This window comes from Phoxinus phoxinus, assembly GCF_949152265.1.
Source record: "Phoxinus phoxinus genome assembly, chromosome: 2".
In the NCBI taxonomy this organism is placed as follows: Eukaryota; Metazoa; Chordata; class Actinopteri; order Cypriniformes; family Leuciscidae; genus Phoxinus; species Phoxinus phoxinus.
The window spans coordinates 22,190,552-22,214,426 of record NC_136877.1 but is presented as its reverse complement, the minus strand read 5'-3'; the positions used below and the strand labels follow the sequence as shown (position 1 = coordinate 22,214,426).

The window sequence follows — 23,875 nt, the reverse complement described above, 5'->3', positions numbered from 1 at the left end:
TTCAGGAAATCAAAACAAGCTTCTTTATTTGACACTTTTTTTACACAATAATCATAAGGACAAATCTAATGACAGATTGTTCAAATTAAATTCAGTGTTGCCTTCACACCATAGACACAGAATAAGAACAACTTCTTTCTTTTTTTTAAGTATTAATTACTTTAAAAAAAACAAAACAAAACAGAGCCAACACAGACTTTTGACATTTCTTCTTTAGAAACGCTACTATAACTGTGTTCTGCTATTGTTTTTGTAAAAAAAGAAAAGAAAAAAAAAACGATTTAGTAGCAGCATTTTGCTTATATGACATGTTTAAACCAGAATAACATAGAGGTCCTATGTCATTTTAGGTCGTGTATTTGTGTATTATACATAATGTTAATAAGAGTGTCATGGAAAATGGACATTAACAATATTAATGTACAACAATATTCAGCAAGTCGTGGCAGCCATAACACCACGTGATAAACCCACATTACTCTGAGGCAGAGTAGCTAAATCCATCAAAACGATCTGGATGCCCACAGAATTCTGATAGAAACCCTTGAAGGTCATATCCATAGCTACTGACATGTGATTTAAAGGGAGAATCATATCCGCCCATGTATGTCCTTGAGAACAATCAATAGACTTTAAGGGAACAAAACACTGCAATCTTTATCGAGCAAAATCATCAAATTTCAGCCAGAAAGAGAAGACACCATAAAGACACTGTTAGTGTTCATCTGATTCACGTAAATTAAATCGAAAGTCCTTTGTTCAGATTTGAAATCTAACAGAAAGAAGGTCCCATCATATGATAATTTATAGTAATGATGCATTTACATGATGATTTACAATAAGTGTATAATACAATCAATCTGATGTCTGAGAAGTATATTACTCCTTATTGACACAAACATGTAAAATGTACTTCCTAAAGGCAAAAGGGGACAAATGTATTTGAAGATTAGACAATGATACTGACTTAAAAGTTTCAAGCGTATGCCCTGAACATGGGATCTGCACAGTGCTGGCCAGGCAATATCAACAAAAGCTTTTCAGTCCAAGATTTGACGTTTTCTAGTAGGTTTGTATTCATTTTCCAACATGAATAGTGTTTTTTTTTTAAAGAGAACTTCACTTATTTGTCTTCTTTACCCAATGCAATTATTTGTGATGCATTTGTCTAATAATGTAAATGAAAAGCATCACATCTGGATATTTAATCAAGCCACAATTCAAAGACCCAGAGGGATATTCAAATACAAAAAGGCTAACAAAGAATAATTGCGATTCCATAGCATGTCCTATCGGAGATGTACCTTCTAATCGCAATCTATTGCACTATAACTTGTGATACACACACTGCATATATGACTATTCTCTTTGCAAGAGAATGTAATGAATTATGTACATTTTATTAGGTTAGACTTCTTCTAAGCAAATGACAATACAGATCTTCCTCACACCCAGACATATGCTAATCTAACTGATGTAGTAATTCTCCTCTCCATCTCGTAAAGTGTTTTTCTAACATACACATCTGACAAAGCAATATGAGAGGTTATTTTCTGAGCTATTACTTCCAGTTAAGAGTAAATAGTTTGTTTAATGTAAATATATTTAAGTGTGACTGACAGCGCTCATCCAGTCGTATAGCAACTCCAGTGTTGAGACCATTAAAATGAGGTACAACTTCTGTCCTCTCCAGTAAAGGAGAGTGATGGGAACATCCCTAAGAAGACTGCAGGGCTGCCAGAATAAAGATTTCCCTTTTACACAGTCTGCTCTAAACGTCCAGCATCTGTGTAGGTGTTGCAGTGTTTGTGGTCTGTAGGGCTGCACTGCTTTCAAAGCCACGCCATGCACTTTCACTGCAAAGAGAAGGAGAGAGCTGAGTACACATGAGGACTAGGAGCACTACACAATTGTTTAATTATTCATGAATACTTGTATATTTATGCTATTGAGAGATGCATGTCATATAGCCATGGTTGGATCATATATTAAAGTGCCCCATTTATTATATTGTAATGGTTCCTAATTTTGTTTTGGAGGAATGCTACAATTGGTTTACACGCAGGTAAAAAACCAACAACAAATAAAACACTTTAAAGGTATAGTTCACCCAAAATGAAAATTCGTCATTAATTACTCAACCTCATGTCGTTCCAAACCCGTTAGACTTCACGGGACTTTAAGATCTTTGAAAACACAAATGAAGATATTTTTATGAAATCTGAGAGACAGCTACGCAATTACCACTTTGATGCTTCAAAAAGTTCATAAAGACATCGTAAAACTAATCCATATGAATTGAGCGGTTTAGTCAAAAATTTTTGAAGAGACTCGATCGATTATGATGAACAGATTGAATTTAGGCTTTAATTCACATATAAACATTGATCAGCGAATATAAACAGAAGCTCAACTGAACATGCGTAACACACGGGAATGAACCTCATTGGTTCTCGCACGTCAAGCGAACACGCTTGAGCTGCCGTTTACCACAACTGATGTGTGAAGTGATGAATGTTTATAAGTGAATAAAAGCCGAAATTCAATCTGTTCATCATATAAAGCGATCGAGATTGAAAAAAAAATTGGATTAAACCGCTCAATTCATATAGATTTGATAAGATCTCTTTATGAATTTTTTTAAGCTTTTAATTGGTAGTTGCGTAGCTCTCAATGGAGGGACAAAAAAATCGCTCAGATTTTATAAAAAATATCTTCATTTGTGTTCTAAAGATGAACTGGTTTGAAATGACACGAGGGTGAGTAATTACGGTAATGACAGAATTTTCGGGTGAGCTAACCCTTTAATTTTCTAATATAAGCATTGTAGCATCACCTCTTTTCTCAGTGTCTGAAACAGTTTAATAAATGATCTCTAAACCCCTCCTTTCTGAGAGACTACTCTGCTGTCAGGTCAGATGGCCCCGTCTGGTGTGATTGGTCTACTGCTTACAGCGTGTGTTGGAAACGAAATGCCAATTACCATTTCTGAATTTCATCTCCTCCACGTGATACGAACAGTATCAAGCGCGTCAGTTTTACCATATCAATTCGAGCCCATGGACTCACTCATTGGAAGTGCATGCAAAAGTGGATTTGCTTTCTAGAGCAGAAAATAGCATCTCGACATGTCCACAACAAGAACCAAACTCGTCCAGGCCTCAGCAACAATTACAGTGTTTGAGGGCGGGTCAAAGTAGATGTGGTTTGCGGGCAGCCAATGAAGATGCAAATTTGTTACAAACCTACTTATGGAGGTAGTAAGACTTCAGAATCGGTTCTTTCTTTTAGGAGACATAACTCCATTTATCGTACTTTGATCTTTGACACTTTGCAGACATTTACATTCACCAACATCAGCTATATAACACACAACATGAAAAGTAACATCTAAAAAAGCATAATAGGGCCACCAGCTAACAGAATAAAGGAATTTACCAGATCATGACACCACACAGCGGCAGTTCATACAGTCTTGGCCGTTGTCATCTGGCGGGTTCAGTTTCCTCAACTTATGCTGTCGGATTTCACGGACGAGTGTGTAAAAGGCATCTTCCACTCCCTAATCAGAGACACACATACACATATACATTCAGCTATATATATTCAACCATGCAATGAAATTAGGACAGCTTGATACTTTATTATCAAAATTATTGGTAATACAACAGAATACAACTGAACTGTTTCTAACCTGTCTTGTCTTGGCTGAGGTTTCAATGTAGGGTATACCGTAGCTACGGGCGAGTTCCTGGGCTTGTCTTGTGTCCACAGTGCGTGCTGGTAGGTCACATTTATTACCCACAAGCACCATAGGCACATCATCTGAGTCTTTAACCCTCTTAATCTGTTCCCTTTAAAAAGCAGAGCAAACAATCCACATTTATAAAGATATTTATTATAAGAAACAAAAATATGTTTTTCTTATGTGTTTTCTATCATTTAACCTGTACTGATGAATGTCCTCAAAAGACTTGGTATTGTTGATGGCAAAGACGCAGAGAAAGCCCTCTCCGGTCCTCATGTACTGGTCTCTCATTGCACTGTACTCTTCCTGACCTGCAGTATCCAAGATATCTAACAGACACGTCTCTCCATCAATCACCACCTGTTTCCTGTATGAGTCCTGTGAGGAAGAACAGATCATAAATATCCAATGTAAGAGGCAATACTATTTGATTCAAAGTATCATGGTTTTATACAATAACACTGTTCAAATGCATGATATACATAATAAACAATCATCTTATGTCCGTTATTTATTACAACAAATGCCTGCAGAGGGCACCTGGTGATTGTTGTTGTTACACTTTACAATATGATCAAATCCTCATTTAAAATTGGCCAAACTGCATTTAATTGAAATGTTTACTTAATATTACATATTTGGCCACTTCTTTACAATAGAAATGCCACAACCACTGTAATTTCCTGAACAAGAATGTGTGGACATCAAAACGAGATGACAGATTTGCATATTTAGAAACATATCGATGTATTCTCCTGGGTTGGCGTAGGTTTATCAATTATTTACCATCCAAATCTGATGAAATGGCGCACATTGCGTTCCCAGATGAACGTTATAAGCAACCAAAACTCACAGCATATGAGAGATGGTGTGTGAGATGCGCTCCATGCATGTAAATGATAACAGTTCATGTGGAGCTGCATTTACTGTGAATGGATCTGCTCTGTGATGCACATAACCTACATGCATCTAAATTATTAAAGCACACACATGTATGTGTGTGTATATATATATATATATATATATATATATATATATATTAAACCATATAAAATATTAAATTGCAATCGAGGATTTTTAAAATCGAGTACTCAAATTGAATTATTTATTTATGACAGCTCTAATTGTGAATTATCTTACTGCTCAATTGACACTGCAATATAGTATACAGTGAAATATATTATGTTACTGATAAAGAGAAAGTGGAAACTGTGGACTATTTTACCAAAGTTTGGCGAATGTTTTACCCTCAGATTAATTTTTTATGTTTTCTATTCATAAATTATTTTTATTTGAAATTAGGGAACTATATTCTGCACTGAGGTCTGGGTTTTTGTTTTTTTTGCAACCATGACAACTCTCTAAGAAGTTTTGGCATGTTATTGATTATGCCAATGTTGATGTATTTGGTCTTGGCGGACTAGATCTACTATGCTGCTGCAGAGCAATTATGGACTTGCTACTGCCAATAGATACACAGAAACGCTGGCATGAACATGTAAGATATGCTGCTGCATGAACAGACATACTGTACATAAATCTAATAGCAGATCAAGACAGGTGGAGCTGGGGGAGGTGGAGGGTTTCAGAGGAACACTGATAGCACGCTGCAGGGCTAACATATAAACATATAATAATAAACATATGAACATATAATAAACTATTACATATGAGACAAAGGTAATGACAGAAACTGCCATTTTAACTTTAGGCTTACCTCAATGGTTGGGTCGTATTCATCAACAAAGTGGTTCTGAATGAGCTGGATGGTCAGAGCACTCTTGCCCACACCACCTGCACCAACCACCACCAACTTATATTCTGTCATTCTCACTGCTGCGGAGTCAGAAACTGAAAGAAACCAAGAAGGAACAAGGAAATGTTTTAATTTTAAAAAAAAACCTTATGATTCATTATAGGACTTATACACTTGAAACAGTCTGCTGAACAAATTAAAATAAGCTTACAAGGAAACAGAACTGACAGGGAGTTCATTCAATAAAAAAGTAAAGGGGGGATTCCAGGCAACATGAAGAGTATACCAGTGCTTCCTGGAAGCACTTGTCTTGCTGACAATATTTAAGACAGATAAAATTACCCTTGTCTAGTGATGTAACACTGGACAAAAAGAAAATCTATTTTGGACAGCAGCGGAAACTTGTCAACAGGACTTTCCCTTGATCTATTTGTGTTATTAGTTAACATATTTGATTAGTGCCAGTAGAGTCTATTTCACTCATAACCTGTGTAATTTCATAGAACCAGGCTAGTAAGTTCATCCCTTTCAAACTATATTTGAAATTCTGACTTAATAATCTACTTAATAAATGATGGATCCTCTGGAGAAGATACACGCCGAAATAACCTATATATAACAGCTGATCATCTAAGATGTGCTTGGATTTTTTTTCTGAATATTTATCTGAAAGTATTTCCTTAACCATTTTTGTGATTTGTTTCTCTCCTTACATCCGGACCAGGTAATAAATTAAGCACATATGAGTCAAAAAAATCTTATTATACAAATATTCTATTATTTGCTAATGAGACCAAAAATGTATTATGGTTCATCTGATTTTCTGTGCACTGTTAAAAAACACCAGTCAAGCCATCAGGTTCAGCTTTGTCACTGGACACTGCATCAAGTATTTCGTTTGAAAATCTATTTTTAGCTCATCCACCTGTCATGTAGCCTTACCTGTGAAATTCAGTTTCTTTTTCCAAGCTGGGAACTTTTATATTGCTTTTAGGCTCTGGATCACATGTCAGGCTAAACAACTTTTAATTAATGAGTCAAAAGAGTGTTTTGCCCATAAAATTAGTGATCACACTGAACCAGGTAGGATGTCACCCTTTAAAAACACACACAGTCCCACACTAATATATAATATGTATGTGTGTGTGTGTGTGTGTGTGTGTGTGTGTGTGTGTGTGTGTGTGTGTGTGTGTGTGTGTGTGTGTGTGTGTGTGTGTAATAATTCTCTTTAATTTTTCCTATTACAGCTGAAATGCAATGACATCACCTTTATTGACTTTTCAGACGATGCGCAATGTAAACAACGTAGTCATTTTAGTGAGTAGATCTCTGCTAGCCCTACACTACAATGGCAACCAATCTATGTGATGACATAATAAGTTTCAAAAACGTAAAGACTCGAGTAGGCTACAAAAACTAGTTATTATAAAACGTTTCTTGCTCTGTTGGTTTAAATAAACTTGTTTCTCCTGCATCGACCATTATGTCCATAGTAGCTACGCAACACCGCTGTATGTAGCCTATATGAATATAGTTGCACAGCTCGCTACAATGTAACGAACTGGAGATGAATGGAATTCAGGCGCGCGCACTGATTTGACGCATTTGTTTCGTTTTCCATGTTCACTACAGTAGTAGTTCTTCAGTTTCGAGATGCTGGTGAAATGATTTACGCCTTGATGCCAAAAAAATAAAAATAAAATAATAATATTAATTCCGTCCAGCGTCTACAAGGAACATTTTGTTGCTGCTGTTATTCCTGCACGACACACAGCATAGAAAGAAGACAGCAGCTGGACTAGTACTTACAAAATCCACGGCGCTGTTCGCTCGTCTCGACGACACTCAGCACAAGTCAATAATATGTCGACATCCTTCCCGCTGCTCCCCTCAATGCTCCGTTGCTCTCAACTATTTTCGTCATTAGACAGCTCGTGTTATTCTTGTTCTTCTTCTCGCGCGCTACAGATTCGCTGAACCAGATGCGAGCAAAACATCGAACAACGAGCTGCCGGTGTGGGTCGACTGATAGGCGAGCTGTGTGTGTGTGTGTGTGTGAGTGTGTGAGTGAGAGAGAGTGTTGTGTGTGTAGGGGGAAGAAGAAGAAGAGGGAGCTTAGAGCCACAGCACACGCCCAAACCCTCTGTGTTTCAATACACACAACAACACACACTCTCTCAACCCTTCTTACATTACAGGTGGGCTGTCTATGTTGCAAACACAAAAATAACATAATTTCTTTCTTTCTTTCTTTCTTTCTTTCTTTCTTTCTTTCTTTCTTTCTTTCTTTCTTTCTTTCTTTCTTTCTTTCTTTCTTTCTTTGATTGTTTTATATTTTTCATTGCAGATCAGTTTAATTCTCATAAAATCACTGACAATTAGAGGGAAATTTCAGATGACAAACTTCTTTCTTTTTTTTATTATTATTACAGATCAATGTCCATATAGCATTCAAATCTCAGTTTCTTTCTTAAAAAATAGTTTTCAAAATAACTGACAATCAAAAGGAAATTTTAAATTATAAACACAAACATATTATTTATTATTATTATTATTATTACAGAACAATGACAATATAGCAAATTTATTGTTTTTGTAATGTTTTTTTCTTTTTTAAATAATTAAAAATATATATTTTAATCTGTAATGCTTTTTAAACTTATTTTATCGAGATGAGTTTTGTGAGTCTGAGGGACATACAGTGAAAGGATCAAAAACATTACTGAGTCCTTTGAGAAATAGTTAATGATTCTCTATAATAAAACAATTAAAAACAATGATGGAGAATATTTGATAAGCGGCGATATATATGTGTCGTCTTTGTATGGCTGGTGATTTATTTTAATTTCATACAAGATACTATAAACCTTTCTCTGGGTTTAATTACTGAGTGTTTTATTATTTCAAAATCACTTGTAAATTTAAATTTTCAAACTAGAGGTCCACCACTAATGTAATTTTCATAATTGTCCACTAGGTGGCAATCTTTCATCTCAGTAGCCTTAAGGCACACACTTCCAATCCCAATTTAACCTCAAATATATTTCAGACATCTACTTTAATTATGGGACCGCAGTCATCATAAAAACAGACTTAAAAAAGTATAAATAAATAGAATAGTGTTGTCATTCACACGTCTTTTTTCCTCGTGTTTCTTGTCTCCTCCTGCTGAAAGGCAGCCAGAGTCACATGGTCTTTTGTATGACGACCAGCGCGCATTTCATTGGCTGATTTGCTTGAAAAAGCATCCGTCGTCAAGGCAACCAAGAGCCGCAGTGAGTCCCACTTCACTTGTCTGGTGAGGCCTTGACAAAGTCACACAGATCCCTTTTTACCTTCTGCTTGTTGTTTCACTCTCTCCTCTCCTGTGCAACTCAAGAGTTTATAAAAGGTAAGTCAATAGATGAGATGAACCATGTAATGTGCTGTTTAACCATAGAAGTATATTTCTTGTAATGATAAAAGCTGCAGACAGATCACACACGATGAGGGGTCCTGAAAGATAATGCATGACATTTTATAATTATTTTACATATTGCATCAAGTGGGTTGTTTTCTTTGCTTGTCATTGATCAGCAAACAAAGCATGCCAGTAAAGAATATAAAATAGTTTACTTGAATAATGGTGACTGAATTGCCACAATTCTTTAGGCTTTTCGATTGTTAAATGACATTGTGCTTTGAGCAATTAGTCTCCATTTGTTTCAGTCCGGCGTTCATCACTTTCAGACTTTATTCGTGCTATCCATGTCTAACAAGTGCAAGATGTTCCATTGTAGATAATGGTGGCTGTAGCCTCATGAGTGATGTGAGCCTCTTCCCCTCTCTGTCATGTAAATTAAGAGCAAACACAGACTCATCAAGGTGGCCATGTTGATAGTGAAAGGATGAAATAAAGGCAAATGTATTTCTGCAGGCCAACTTGAGTATCACCTCTAGAGATGCAACAAGTTGCCGTCATTTCTTTAAAATATTTTTAAAAAGCACTGGGAAGTTTGCTTGTGTAGCAGTAATAATTTGTATTCAAAGGATTTATGTAAGAAATGTTGTTATATGTACAAATATTGTCCTAAGAGCCCATGCAGGATATCATTGTATTGATGTTTAACTGAGTATGTTAACTAGATGCTGATCAGTGCTTTTACCTGCTTTAGGCAGTTTCGGATTATGTTGAGGGTTTTTATGTGGCAGTTTAAAGGGATAGTTCACCCAAAAATAAAAATGCTGTCATTAATTACTCACCCTCATGTCGTTCCATCTTCGGAACACAAATTAAGTTAATAAAAAAAACAAAAACATAATTTATTTACAAACCTCTTTATTTACAAAATTTTCATCTCCGATGCACGTTCACGCAACGCTCTCGCGTCAACACACCACGCATCTGTCGTGGCGCTCTCGTGAACACACAAACAAAGCACTCAGATTCAGAATCAATTCGCTTTATTGCTATGGTGAAAGGAATCTTTACATTGGCAAAGCATCAATAACATAACTTATAGAACATATAGGGTCTACACACATAATAATAATAATGACAAAAATATGTAGAATAAAATATATCATGGAATACAGATGAGAATAAACATGGCAATTAAAATGTTTAATCTTATAATATTTATAAAAGTGTCTCTAGGCATGTAGTGCAGTGTGGAGGTAGTTGTCAGTGACACGCCGGTGGTCCTGTCCCGCTGGATGCTCTTTTGTCGTGACTTTACCTCACATTTCTGACAGCCAGGTTTGAGCTTGCTGGGCTGTTTCCTAGCAGGTATGGGATAATTTTATGAAGCACTCACGTCGCTTTATAAAATTGGGGTTAAACCACTGGAGTCACATGGGTTACTTTAATGATGTCTTTACCACCTTTCTGAGGTTTGAAAGTGGTAGTTGCATAGGCTGTCAATGGAGGGACAGAAAGCTTGCAGATCTCATTAGAAATATCTTTATTTGTGTTCTAAAGATAAACAAAAATTTTACAGGTTTGGAACGACATGAGGGCAAGTGTTTAAAACATCATCTTTTCAACCATGTTTAGGATTAGGCCTATATATTTGGGGTTATACTCAGTTAAGTTAAGTTAAGTTAAGTTAAATCAAGTCAAAAGTTTGGGGTCTGTAGATTTTTTTTTAAATAATACTTTTATTTAGTAAGGATGCATTAAATTGGCCAAAGGGGTTTCCAGAAAAATATATAGCAACACAACTTTTACATTTAGGTGTCCTGATCCATTTCAGATTATTAAAAATATACTAGAGGGTTGGGCTTTTTTTGACATGGGCTGGTAAGCAATTGCCTAGCAACCACCCAACACACCTTATCAACCTTACAGCAACATGTTACAAAACACTTAGAAGACCTTAGCAACCACATAGCAAGACACTGGAAGTAGCACACTACATCTTAAAATGATGGCAGCAGTCTTTGCATGGGAAACAATGTGTGTGTGTGTGTGTGTGTGTGTGTGTTTTTTAAAGAAAATATGAACATCAATATTTTGTTGTTTTATATGATATATTTATATATTATTTGTTGAAGCTTGCATATTAATGATCCACAGTTTTAAAATGACAAGGTGGGAAAATATTCAGCTTAAGATACAACCCAAAACACCCTAACATTCACATTTTAGCAGCAAAGCAATGCACAAAAACACTCTAAACAAATATATACCTCATAGCAATGGCCTGGTAACTGCCCACAACATCCTATTGTTACAGCATTTACAGTTTCTTACAGGCAGGTATCATCTGGTATAAGTTATAAGGAGGAAGTTATTCAGTTTATAGAGGAAGCCAAATCATTTGATCTTTACAGGAACATAATGACCACAATTACCGGTATGCCACATAAATACAATGCCAGGCAAAAGAGAAATATATATATAATAAAGTAATACCAAGTGTACACTGCCAGTTGTACAAACTGTGCTAAGACCGTGAGAATGAGAAGAAGGGCAGAGAAATACAGAGAGAGATAATGAGAGCTCTGTTACCTGTGGAGGGGGAGGAGCATGGGAAGGCTGTGGTATGTGTCAGCATTGGAGAGAGCGGAAAGAGCGAGTCACTTTCAAGAGGCGAAACGAGTAGTGCGCCATTAATCCTGCTCCTATAGATACAGGAAAAACAACACCTGTTGGACTCTTACCTCTGCGTTACAGGTTAACTCTTTGATTTTACATGAGACACGGATGAGGACGCCACTCTTTGAAATTTATTCATCATGGTAACCAGGAAGGGGGACACATAGAAGCAAGCTTTCTACTCTAAGGTAAATATAGATTTCCCTCTGATCAGCAGGTTTGTCTAGTTAGTCTACAGACTTGACAATAAAATGTGCCAAAATTTACACAGGTGTTACCATAATGCCTGGAAAGGAAAGTGGTTCAAACAAGGAATAAGTTGCCGGAATTGTTTTTGGGTTATGTCATTGATTTTAATCAGTAACAAGGAAATGAAAATAATTGACAGAAACCTGGGACAGAGAATGGGTAAACTTGTTCTGTTTGGAAGCAGTCTGTACCTGAAAAACTCAATGAGGTTACCAGGTTTTGTAAAAAAAAAAAAAAAAAATGTATTAATGAAAAGTGGAAAAAATGCCTGAAGGTAATTAGTTAGAATGGTTTAACTCTCTATTGTCCATGGCTAATGCATATAATGTTTTTCGCTTGTGTGGATTGTCCAAAATGCTTTTCTCAGTGAAAACTGCTGTGCTCAGGTCCTTTGGCTCTTTCTGTCATTATGTCACTCCTTTGTATTTGTGATTTGATACGAATCTGTTTGCTCAACCATCTGGGAATGTGATCTATCTGATGATATTTCTTCGCTGAAGTTCTTCTGTGTATTAACTTCTCCTTGAAAATGTAACATCAAAAAACTACAAAACAAGCTCATAATGTATCTTTTTATGGACTTTTTGAATATTTGAAGTTCAATTTCATAAATAAATGAATAAATTAAATCAATTTGCAAAGTTGCCAATCAGGCACCCAGATTAAAAACAATCATTTCTCTTTTTTGATACTTTTTTTCGACAGGATCTACTCTCATTTACTTTTGTAATATGATCAATTACTTCATTTAACATCTACACGCGATTCTTCTCCACATTCTTTCTTCAAAACATTTAAGGAAATATCTGATTACATACATTTTCATTTAAATTCTGCTGCATTCCAATCACCTGACAAAATGATGTCACTATATTTGGATATGCAAACCAAACTACAAAGTCACATCTACTGCTGTTTGCAAACTTTGTGACGGAAAATGGTTGATTTCATTTAACTGACCAACTGCATACGAGACCTGTGTATTCCGATTGATGCACTTTAAATTATGGATTTTGAAACAAGTTTGAAAAGCATTAGTGATGAAATCAGTGTGTTAAAAAAGAAAGAGCAGTCAATCTGATTTATGTTCCTGCAGCTCAAGGCTACGAATCATGTCGTAAATTTAGAGTAGAGGTTGTCTCGCTCTGAGGATGGTTTGAAAGAGAGGACTACTCCCAACCAAGTGACTTTGTGGTTATTCTTTGTGGAAATGCCATTAAATCAGAGATTTTCAACACAATAAAATAAAAACATAGTCTATTGACTAATCATAAGCAATGCATTCAAAATACAATATGTGTGTTTTAATGATAGCGCTAAAAGGAACACACTTTTGGTTTGGAGGTACTTGAGCATTATTGAGGAGACAATCAGTACAATCAACTTGGCTGTATAAGTGATTTCAACTTAAATTACATTAAACTGACTACATAAAAATGCTAATTGCTACTTATTTTAAAGATTTAGCCCAAGTAATGTAAAAACATGTTGTCATGACTTATTGATCATGTCATTTTTTTTACAATGTGGGACAAAAAAAAGACAAAAAAGGTTGGGACACATTGAAGTAGATGAACTGAAATAAAAGTGATAATGCACATCTCACACAGATTGTTACTTTAACCTCTTACTATGGTTTCCTTTTTTTAAACCAGAGAGTTCTGTTAAAAATACTCCTTTTCTACATAAAATTCGTCTGGAATTCTTTAGCAGGATAATTGAGGTTGATGCACCTGTAGTGCTGCATACCAAAGGTATCGTACATTGTTTGGAGACACTATTTACTTCTAGTCGTCAATGAACTCACATGAGAGGGAGGGAGTACACTCCTTCTGCACACAATGAGGAAGGTTTAGATATGCTGATACGTAAGCAGGCCAGTTTCACCCCTTTAACACAAGAAACCTAATGCCTGTGAGACACATCCCTGAGCCTGCTTCTGGCTGGTTCACATAACAAATGGAATTCAGACTGTTTTAACTTTTTTCTTGGTTCTCATTGTTCACTGAGTGAGAATGTCATCAACATACAGTCTCTCATTTAGTGTTGGTGAACTATCAGATTAAATTTCAAGTCAAAAACAGAGCGTTCCCTATAGGTCATTCAGCTGTCAGACATGCAGAGGACTTATGACCACAATGGATCATCTGTCATAATCAGACGGAAGAAAGAGCCTGAAACCTGTATTTCTAGTTTGCCATATGTTTCTGGTAGCGTGTGCCCTCCTTGGTGCTCCTCAAAGCCCATGTTGACAGGGAAACATGAGAAAAGGGATGGTTTTCCCAAGCATATTTGAGCTTCACACCTACAAAGACACCATATTCAAACAATTGATGATTCAGACTTACCTGTAGAGGAAACATTGTAAAATTGATGTTGGTAATTTAACTAACTACCAGCTTGTTTTAGAGTTTTAAAGATAGTTCACCCAAAAAATTTAATATCTTTCCACTGACAAACCCAAAATATGATATTTTGAAGAATATGGGCAACAAAACAGGCCCAAGGCCCCATCGGCTTCCAAAGTATATAAAAATACTATGGAAGTCAATTGGGCCGGCCCATCATCTTTTTGGTTACCGACATTCTTCAAAATATTTTTCATATTGGAAATTCCTACAAGTTTGGAACAACTTGAGGGTGACTAAATTATGACAAAAAAAAAATAAAAATTTTAGGTGAACTAGGTGAACTTCATTACTAGAGTCGTAGTTCTTTACATAAAATGACTGAGTTCGTTGAGTCAGTTAGAGCTACTGAATCTTTGATGTTCCGACTCATGATACTGGTTTAGGGTTTATGGTCTTAAATTTCAGGAAGGAAATGTCTAGGCAAAAAGTAGGCAGATTGTATGGGTCTCCACACTTCATGGTGGATTAGTTTAAAAGACACCATGAGAACGACAGAGTCCAGGATCTACTGCAGGTCTGCTGACAGAGGTGGACGGTGTGTGATTACACACACATCATCAGATCTGCTACAGACAGCGAGGAAGCTGTATGTTTGCTGACTTTTTTAGTTTAATAGGTTTAAAACATACATTGAAAATTATATTATGTTATTATTATTTACTTTTTCTTGTATTTCTTATTCTAGTGAATTAGAGGTCTTGTTGCACTGTTTGATGAATTGTTTGAGACCATTTGCTACTTAACAAAACATGTTCCACTTTACCTACATAGCAGTTTTTTTTTTCTTCTTATTTTTAGAAAAGCTGTTTTGGATTTATGAGTAAAACAAGATATGTGGGTAACATCGCTTGTAGAGATTTACACCTTTTGCTTTACAACATAAATTACCGATCATACCTCAATTGTGAATTTTGGAAATGTTGTGTTTTTTAATGATTAACAAAGTTCGGAAGGAGCACGTTCAGATAATCTAATCAGCGCGAGAGGAGGCATATATAGAGCCAACTGAACCCAGTTCCACGACTGTTTTCCAGCATCCCTTCTCCACCCCAACTCCTCACTCTCGATTATTCCTCCTATCCCTACCAGGGATGGGGGGAGTAGCCTACTTTAGGTTTGGACCAAATCCCGAGCCCTCTTATCTTTGGACAGCATGCCAAAATGTGCATTTTCTATACCCTGATTATCTGATTATATGTAAGTGCGAACAAGCGGAAAACTTGTGATTATAAATAAGAACTACATTTACCACAAGGATGGAAGTTTATATGGTTGATGAATCAGAAAACCTTTGTCCTTAGCAGTAATAAGAACAGAACTATGCATTATGATTATTGCACCACCCAGCTTTTTAGTTGTATTGTAATGACATGTCTGTCATCTGTACAAATTAACACCTCCTTTCAGAAAATGTAATGTTTTCACGACAACACATTCTATGGGGATTTCAAACACACAGCTTTGGGCCAATCATAAAGTTCTGATGGAGAATTCGTGATTGCTCTGTGCTCTTGCTGCTTTTTCAGGGTCTTGCACATGAGCCTCAAGAGGGTCTCGAGACCCTGCCTTCTTATTCATTCGTCTGCACTGCAGCTCTGCAGTTGCACACAACCTGATCTCATGAGAAAACTATATTTTAGGAAGTAAACCTAACCATCAGTAGGGAAGTTACGATAGTCTTTTCTTCCCTATTGTGACATATCCAAGTGAATTGCTTCTCGAACAAGAAAAAAAAATGTTGGACAGGACTTTATTTGAACTGTCAATTTTGATTTCATGGTTACTGTAACTAAATCGGACGCGAACATACAAATGAGATCGAACAAATTCATCTGAATTAGCTACCAAATTGCCATGAGAGTTTGTTGGTTGCATCGTTGAGCATGAGCAGCATTACTTTGGACACTTTTGGAACTAAAGCACTAAAGATAATAAAGAAAAGAAAGAGTTTAAAGTATTTCCAATGATTTTTGAGCTGATGTGTGAATGTAATCCCAAAAGAAGTGTGTGAACAGCAAATAGGGTCCGGCAGACATTTACCGGAAAAATAAATCCGACAATTTTATGGTAATTTACCAAATTCAATGTGTTAAAGCAACCATGACTCCTATAAAAACAAAATGTTCCAACATGTTAGCTTAACGTTTAATTAAGGTTAAATCAGGGAAGGTCATTTTGCTAAAAAAAGTAAATGATTACAACATTTAACAGAGGCGTGACAATCAATTCAACGACATGACATCACTTTTATAATATAGCATTATGAAATATAAGCTACGAAACCTGAGCTATGTTCTGTGGAGAAACTGAAAGAAAGACTACATTTGTTTTAACTTCATCCTGTATCTCTTAAGGTTATTGCCATTTTGTCAAATGAACGATCTAGTGTGACAGGCAGAAGTGTTGTGACTGTGAGTACAGTGCACGCATTCTTTGAGCATGTGAGCACAGTTCCAAGGTCTACAGGAATGTGAAGGTTGGTTAATGATTGCCTCAGGAGTCAAGCGTTGTGTGCAGGTTGAGGACATGAGACACATGCTAACTCACCACACAGAGCAGATTAAAAAACAAACATAAGGACAGACAGTTTTTAAGAGATCCAATGTCTTAACCTGTTCATTTGGCAGAAGCAAAGGAAACATCTGTGTTTCAAAATAGGATTGATTTTTTTTTTTCAGATCATACTCTAAGAGTGTCATTGAAGCACGTTGTTCTGTTGCGTATAAAGGCCTTGAACTCTTAAAAAAAAATGTGAAAATGTCTTCTCATTAATGTGTTGGTTGAAGAGGATTGTTGTCTTGCATTGCTGACATGACAAAGCAGAAGTTGTTTTAAGATATGCTCTCTGAAAAATACACCTGGTTCATTTACAGTCTATATGAACATTTTACCATGCATGCTTCTACAGAAATGTGGTGTCAGGTTGAAAGTGTTTATCCCATTGTACCTTTTTTGACCTATGTTATTACAGCTACATGACATATGTATTTTCATCTTAACACGCCTATTTGATGTAGTATAAAACATTATCTAACCGCAACAATGTTTATAATACATTTTGGCATTTTACTTTGCCATTATCTGACTTGTAAAAGCAGCATTTCTCATAATTGAATACAAAAAATGTTATTGTCTCCTCTTATAGTTTTGGTGAGTTTAGTTAGTTTTGTCTATTACATTTAACTACAATTGCAATTTTCCTTTCTGAAAGAAAGAAAAGGAACAGAATCTGGAAAGCTCTCAGTTTAAATTGTGACCTGGGCTGCTTAGCCACTTAAAAACAAAGGATAATTTTTGTTGAATTGTCCTAAAACTGCTTAATAGGTTAGTTCACCCAAAAATGAATATTCTGTCATCATTTAATCACATATTGTTCCAAACAAATAAGCCTTGTTCATCTTCAAAACACAAATGAAGATCTTTTTTTTTGAAACCAGAGAGATTTCTATCCCTCCATTAAAAGTCCATGCAACCAAAACTTTGACACTTCAAAATGTAAGACATTGTAAAAGTATTTCATATGAATCAATGGGTTTAAGGTAAAGCTGACTCCTGATATCAAGAACAGTAAGGACAGTTCACATCTAAACCAATTTCTCTACTGTACATTCTCCCTTGATTAATATGCATTTTAACAACACAGAAATCAGTGCCTGGTGGTTTTTATCTGTATTTACATTACCGTCTGAACATAAAAATCTATTTTTCATATATAATTTTTAAACGTTATAAACAACATCCTTCGGATGTTTCTAAAGAGCTGTTTTAGAGCAACTTCTGTTGTTTTTTAAGTGCAGTTATTCTCTGTATTGTAAGTAATTGTTCTTCACAATCTGTTCAGCAGAGCATTGGGATGTAGAGACGCTCCTTTGACTCCCTCACAGTCATGGAGCTGAAAGTGTGGGTGGATGGCATTCCACGTGTCGTTTGTGGCCTATCAGAAGATACGTCTTGTCAGGATGTAGTCATTGCTCTTGCCCAGGCTATAGGTAAGTTATTACATATCTCTCTCTTTCTCCATTTTTTTTCCCTCGTAGAGAAGCTAATGCATTTACATTTGAACTTTTTTCAGGGCAAACAGGTCGGTATGTTCTCATCCAGAAACTACGGGATAAAGAACGGCAGCTTGTGGCCAACGAACGCCCATTGGAGTCCCTGGCTAAATTGGGTCAGTTGGGCAATGAAGTGCAATTCATCCTACGGCGCACCGGTCCCACGAGCAGTGAAGCCTCAGACCAAAGTCGAGCCCCGCAATTTCCCAGACACCCAGATCCAGTGCCCCCCAAACACAAGGAGCCAAAAAAGGCTCTTACTTTCAATCTTGGGCCCTCCACGTCACCCCGAACTCATGCAAAACAGGTTGAAAAACCACCCAGAGACTCCCAAGCGCGAGGGGTGTCCCCATCTCCACCCTCGTCTCTTGCCCAAGCTGGTCCATCCAAAGACACACTCTATCAGCAGATTCTACGACAACAGGGGCAGCTACAGTCTCTGCAGGGACAGCTGGAGACTCTAGAGAGGGAGGCGGCCGTTTGGGAGCAGTCTCCTCCTCCAACCCTTTCCCCTGACCTCCTTGAGGAAATGGACCACCTACAGCGTTTTTTTAGGCGGAACGAAGATGAGCTGGCTCATGCGCCGTACTGGGAAAATGAATTTCAGTCTGAAGTTCAAATAGAAAAGGACATGCTACGGAAACAAAATGAACTCCAATCATCCCTAGACAAACACAGTCAAAGGCTGCACGACATAGACAGCCAATCTGAGCTGCTAGAGCGAGATATTCAGCGGCTTGTTGAAAGCAAGAGAAATGGTATGCTTCAAGCCAGACCCAGTGTTGAAGAATCTGTACTTATAGCGAAAGAACAACTGGACAACCATCAGCGTCAGGGGGCTGAACTGCAGGCATCAGTTGAAGAGACAGAGGAGGTGTTAAGGCTGGCAGATGAACAACTGGAGGTGTGCATTTCTGTTTGTATCACTCATAATGCTACACACTTGTCATATTATCTGTTCCACTAGAGGTTACGTTTTTAATACTCATTTATTTATTTATAAAACACTTAAAAATGCATAATCCAATCAATGTATCCTCGTATATTACGAGACAATATTGCATGGGCCCATTATTTGGAGACTTAAGTACTTCAAATGCTGCATCCAAAAATGCATACTTCCCTAATATATAAAATGTGGAAAAACAGTGCGGGAAAAGAGTAGTATGTCCAAAGACAAAAGATGTGTTCCAATTCATGTACGTATGCACTATTCTATACCGTTTTGTAGTATAAATAGTGTGATTAGTGTGTTCAGACTGAAAATACCAAAAAGTAAAAGTGCACTTCAAATACTTAGATGATGCACCGATTGACCCGAAAAAAATAAGTGTGGAATGTTGGACACTTATTGCACTCAACTGTCACAGCTTTAATCACATAGCAAAGAGCAAAATAACCATATACAATTCATACACTTGACGATTGAGTACATAGTGTATATTGCTCCACATTTACATTTAATCATTTTAGCAGACGCTTTTATCCAAACAATAGTATTTGAAAAACAGTAGTTAAAATCTACCCGGATGACTTACTACTTCCGCAGAGATTCTGGAGTGTGCATTCGATGGACACTTTACTATCCCATGAAGCCACGGGTGAGGAGTAAATGTGAGTGTAGCTATTCAACTGACACCGTAGGTCACATGACAAAGCCAACATAGCAGATATATAGTATGCCCAGATTTCATTCACACTGCACATATTTATACTACATAGAACATAGATTTTTAACAGTCACAAAGTAACCGTTTTTCATTAAAGGATAATTCCGGTATTTAACACCTTGAGTCTATATTGTAGTTTGTTTTGGATGAACAAGAGTGGTGGACAAAATTTTTTTGACAATGGTTCCTCTCTCGAGTTTTTGACTATAAAATAATTGGCCATGGACCCATTTAACATTGGAGTCAATGGGCATGTCCGAAAATGTAATTAAAACAACCTTTAACATTAGTTTTCAAAACTGTGCAACTCACCGAGTGATTAGTGATGTTAGTTGATGTTCCAGAAACAAAAAGTGTTGCGAAATACAGTTTCTGTCGTGTTTTATTCGTCATTTTGTAAAATCCCATTGAATTCTGTTGAAGGACTGAGTGCTCGTTAATATAAATGCGCTACCGGAAACGGAAAGGAGGCTGTTTACATTTGGTCGATGTAGACTTTTTGCTCGCTTCCGTTTCTCATAAGGCTAGCGAGCAGAGCAACTGTGCTCCGGGAGAGTAAGCGAAATAAACAATAATTTTTTTAGGAACTTTACTGCAGTTTTTGACCGCACAAATTCTAACCATATTGAAAGACGTGACCACTGACCAGTGCAATATGAAGTTGAACTCGACTGTGACCGTGAGTGTCCCGCGAGACATAAACATCAGTTATCGCCATCAAGTGGTCGGGAGTGTGCTAACGCTTCAGATTCAAATATTGAGCGGAAGTTACACGGTTGTGAAGTGTCTGAAAAAATTGTTCCACTATAGCAAAATAAACGGATTGGAATCATATATTGCAACGATATATTGTTTATAATCATCAATGAACACCACTAACCACTCGGTGAGTTTAACAGTTTTGTAAACGAACATTATTGGCTGTTTTAATGACATTTTCGGACATACCCATTGACTCCAATGTTAAATGGGTCCATGGCCAATTCTATTATAGTCAAAAACTCGAGAGAGGAACCATTGTCAAAAAAATGTTGTCCACCACTCTTGTTCATCCAAAACAAACTACAATATAGACTCAAGGTGTTAAATACCGGAATTATCCTTTAAATGTAGTACATACTTAGACAGTATGCGAATACTGGAATACTTGATTCTGATTGGTCAGTCTTAGCATTTGGTGGTAATATTCGCCTAGCTCATGACAACACTGTATAGACCTTAATCAGCGTAGTTCCATGTTTAGGTTTTGACAGGAATGAGAATGAAGCTGTGAGGGATAGAAGTACAGTAGACAAAAACTCTTTAAAACATTATAGAAAGTTATGAAATTACTTGGTCTAGGACTTTTATACAGTGCTTGCCATTGTAAAGACTGTAAGTCTATCCCTCACAGCCTCATTTTCATCCGTGTTGAATTCAATATGGCGTCTAATCTGACTAAGGTGTATATTTGCCTGCTCACTCATGTCTCTCACACCTGACTCGGCCTCTCTTGTTTCATAACAAATGCAACTTGCGGCATTTTTTATCTCATTTAGCCAATTGATTGTAGTGAAAATGACATCAGTGGGCCAAAGTGTTAATATTACAGTAATATTCTGTTGCTAGCCTGATTATTTTGTACATTTGTATTAGTGGAAGATTTTAAGATCATGTACAGGTAGGATTATAAAGTAATTTCAACTCAACATTTCATGTTCACGTATATGGGGGTTCTAAACACAATGTCTTTGTTTAGTTAATGGTAATGACTTGCTGACTGTACAGTATCCCTTACATAAAACTTCTTTGTACTACAGTAGTTGTTGCCTCACACCGGTACATTAAATGCAGACACACAAAAGCATGTTGTGTGTTCTCATCATGACTAACTGAACCTCAGGGCTCCATACACACTACTTAATTTGTTGTCTCACTCCCTTCTGCAAGGGCAGTGCTATATTAATTTGTCCTACAGGTTGTTGTTATTACCAACAATATAGTCACACCTTGGATGGTTGAAATAAGAAAGAGCGAGTTTGTGGCTTTATCTAACAATTATGTCTGATCGTAGTAAGGAATGAAAAATGACATTTCAAACACATGGCTTGGCCATTAGACCTCATTGTAGAAGTTAAGTCTGTGTGGGCCTTTCATTTCAAGAAAAGAGAACTATATGTGATAAAGGATCATTGATGTTTGAAAGTCACTGCTTCAACTTTTTGCCTCCGACCCAACACTAAATCTCTCGTATGTTCCCCTGTAGGCTAAAACCAAGGAAATGGATGATCTGAACAAGGAGCTACGCCAGTGTAACCTGCAGCAATTTATCCTGCAAACAGGAGTCACTCCAGCACAATCCAATCAGCAAACCGAAGAGATCGATTTTGCTCTCCTCAAGCCTGATGGGCAGAGTGATGAAGGTGTGTAAAATTACAAACACTTTGCATAAGCCACTAGTTGGGTCTTCTTGGGTCTACATGGTAATATGTCTTCCGAATGACAAAAATACTCTCTGGTGGTTTCAGAAGAAAGCTAACTATACATAACCAAATAACTGACACTGTGTTTATGACAGATTCAAATTCCTCCATCTTGGAGTTTAACCCTCGCACCACTGCCAAGCAAATCCTAGGGAACCCACGCAGCCTCCAGAATCCGCTCGTCTCCAGCCTTCATCCTGAGGGTGTGTATGTGTGACACACAGCTTGCACACCGCTGCCCTCTGCTGGCCTAAGTCTTCTGCTTGTCCACCTCTACCTCTTCCTGCTTCTCAGACCGCACACTCGTTTCACTGCACAACTCCTCTTCTCTCTGGTGGCTCTGTGTCTTGTCAAATGCACTGCAATGGGCCTTTTTCTGATTAGAAAATTCAAGTGTACGGCCAAAAAGACAGATTGCGGACATTTATATTTTTAATTATGTTCTTTTTTGAGCAAGAACACAAAAACAGCATGTTCACTTTGTCTTCTGTGGTTTTCCATAATCAGATGTCTCTGTCTTGCTGCGTCAAGCTACTACTACAAAAAAAATGATCACTTTCTCATTTTGCTGAAACCTGCACTGCCTTGGGGTTCTTTCATGTAGGCTCTCGTGAATCTTGAGCTTCCAGTGTGCTTTGCTCAATGTTTCCTGCCTGGCACAAGTGTGTTATGTAGAAAGAAATTAAGTAGTTATTTATTTCACGTCTTTCTATGGAATTGCTGCAACAGACTCAAATGGAGCATGTTGATGTTTGATTTTGAGGTTTTATGCTGCTGCTTTTGTCTTTTCTTCGTTTACACACCCTTCTTTCTTTATGTAATCTTCCCTGTATCTGTGATATGAAACATTACCGCCACCAGTTGTATTTAAAAACATATTTTCCAATCATCCTCCATGAAGCCCAGAACCTCATTCCATTTTGTGTGTGTGTTGCAGTCCTGTCATCAAGAGAGACATCATGGCGATAAAGTCTGGAGTACAACCCCAAGGAATTATTATTCACTGTTCACTTTATATTATTTCTACTTCATTTTGTCTGAATATGTTAATTACATTTTGTTTTGTATGATACTCTGTGAAATGTAACCTAATAAGTCTATGTAAATACAGTGCTGTCTTTGTAATTATTAAACAGATTAAGATTTATGAATGTATTTTAACAATCTTCATATATTTCATTAACTAAAAACATAACAAAATAAAAAGAAATCATTACAAGTGTTTAGGTTTTATTGATTTCCCACTCTATAATTATAGATCTGCTACACACTCTGCTGCAAAACAAGTATAGACTTGCTACCGCCAATTTCATTACAGGATGCTGCTGTGAGCTTGTAAAATATGCTGCGGCATGAATAGACGTACAGAAATCCTGTAGCAGATCAAGACAGGTGGAGTTAGGGGAGGTGGAGGTTTTCAGAGGAACAGCAAACACTGAACCTGACCA

The 23,875-nt window shown here is 36.9% G+C and overlaps 2 protein-coding genes across 5 annotated transcripts; one reads left to right on the top strand and one right to left on the bottom strand.

Moving 5' to 3' along the window:
• Positions 1–2: 2 nt before the first annotated feature.
• On the bottom strand, positions 3–7,668 carry hrasb (HRas proto-oncogene, GTPase b). The gene is made up of 6 exons (XM_079604949.1): positions 7,314–7,668; positions 5,466–5,599; positions 3,948–4,126; positions 3,695–3,854; positions 3,439–3,562; positions 3–1,856 (listed from the first exon to the last, which is right to left on the bottom strand). Exons 2-5 carry the CDS (start codon positions 5,574–5,576, stop codon positions 3,443–3,445), a joined length of 570 nt encoding a protein of 189 aa, XP_079461075.1. The 5' UTR covers positions 5,577–5,599; positions 7,314–7,668; the 3' UTR covers positions 3–1,856; positions 3,439–3,442.
• A 1,108-nt stretch (positions 7,669–8,776) lies between these two features.
• On the top strand, positions 8,777–23,649 carry rassf7b (Ras association domain family member 7b). Of its 4 annotated transcripts, XM_079605547.1 has the most exons (7): positions 8,777–8,895; positions 11,662–11,771; positions 18,085–18,232; positions 18,316–19,199; positions 22,211–22,367; positions 22,523–22,630; positions 23,365–23,612. In XM_079605547.1, the coding sequence occupies exons 3-7, from the start codon at positions 18,130–18,132 to the stop codon at positions 23,394–23,396; spliced, it is 1,284 nt and encodes a 427-aa protein (XP_079461673.1). In that variant the 5' UTR covers positions 8,777–8,895; positions 11,662–11,771; positions 18,085–18,129; the 3' UTR covers positions 23,397–23,612. The 4 variants fall into 4 exon arrangements, with proteins under 4 accessions (XP_079461673.1, XP_079461675.1, XP_079461672.1 ...); XM_079605546.1 differs by lacking the exon at positions 8,777–8,895 and having other exon boundaries at positions 11,562–11,771; positions 18,088–18,232; positions 23,365–23,649; XM_079605549.1 differs by lacking the exons at positions 8,777–8,895; positions 22,523–22,630 and having other exon boundaries at positions 11,553–11,771; positions 18,088–18,232.
• The last annotated feature ends 226 nt before the right edge of the window (positions 23,650–23,875 follow it).

Bases quoted from the DNA above. Each gene is read 5' to 3' on its own strand.
- hrasb (XM_079604949.1), bottom strand. From the start codon at position 5,576: ATGACAGAATATAAGTTGGTGGTGGTTGGTGCAGGTGGTGTGGGCAAG. The intron at 4,127-5,465 runs GTAAGCCTAAAG...TCTTCCTCACAG, and splicing joins AATACGACCCAACCATTGAG to GACTCATACAGGAAACAGGT. The intron at 3,855-3,947 runs GTTAAATGATAG...TGCTTTTTAAAG, and splicing joins GAGGACATTCATCAGTACAG to GGAACAGATTAAGAGGGTTA.
- rassf7b (XM_079605546.1), top strand. From the start codon at position 18,130: ATGGAGCTGAAAGTGTGGGTGGATGGCATTCCACGTGTCGTTTGTGGC. The intron at 22,368-22,522 runs GTGTGTAAAATT...TGTTTATGACAG, and splicing joins TGATGGGCAGAGTGATGAAG to ATTCAAATTCCTCCATCTTG. The intron at 22,631-23,364 runs GTGTGTATGTGT...TGTGTGTTGCAG, and splicing joins CTCCAGCCTTCATCCTGAGG to TCCTGTCATCAAGAGAGACA.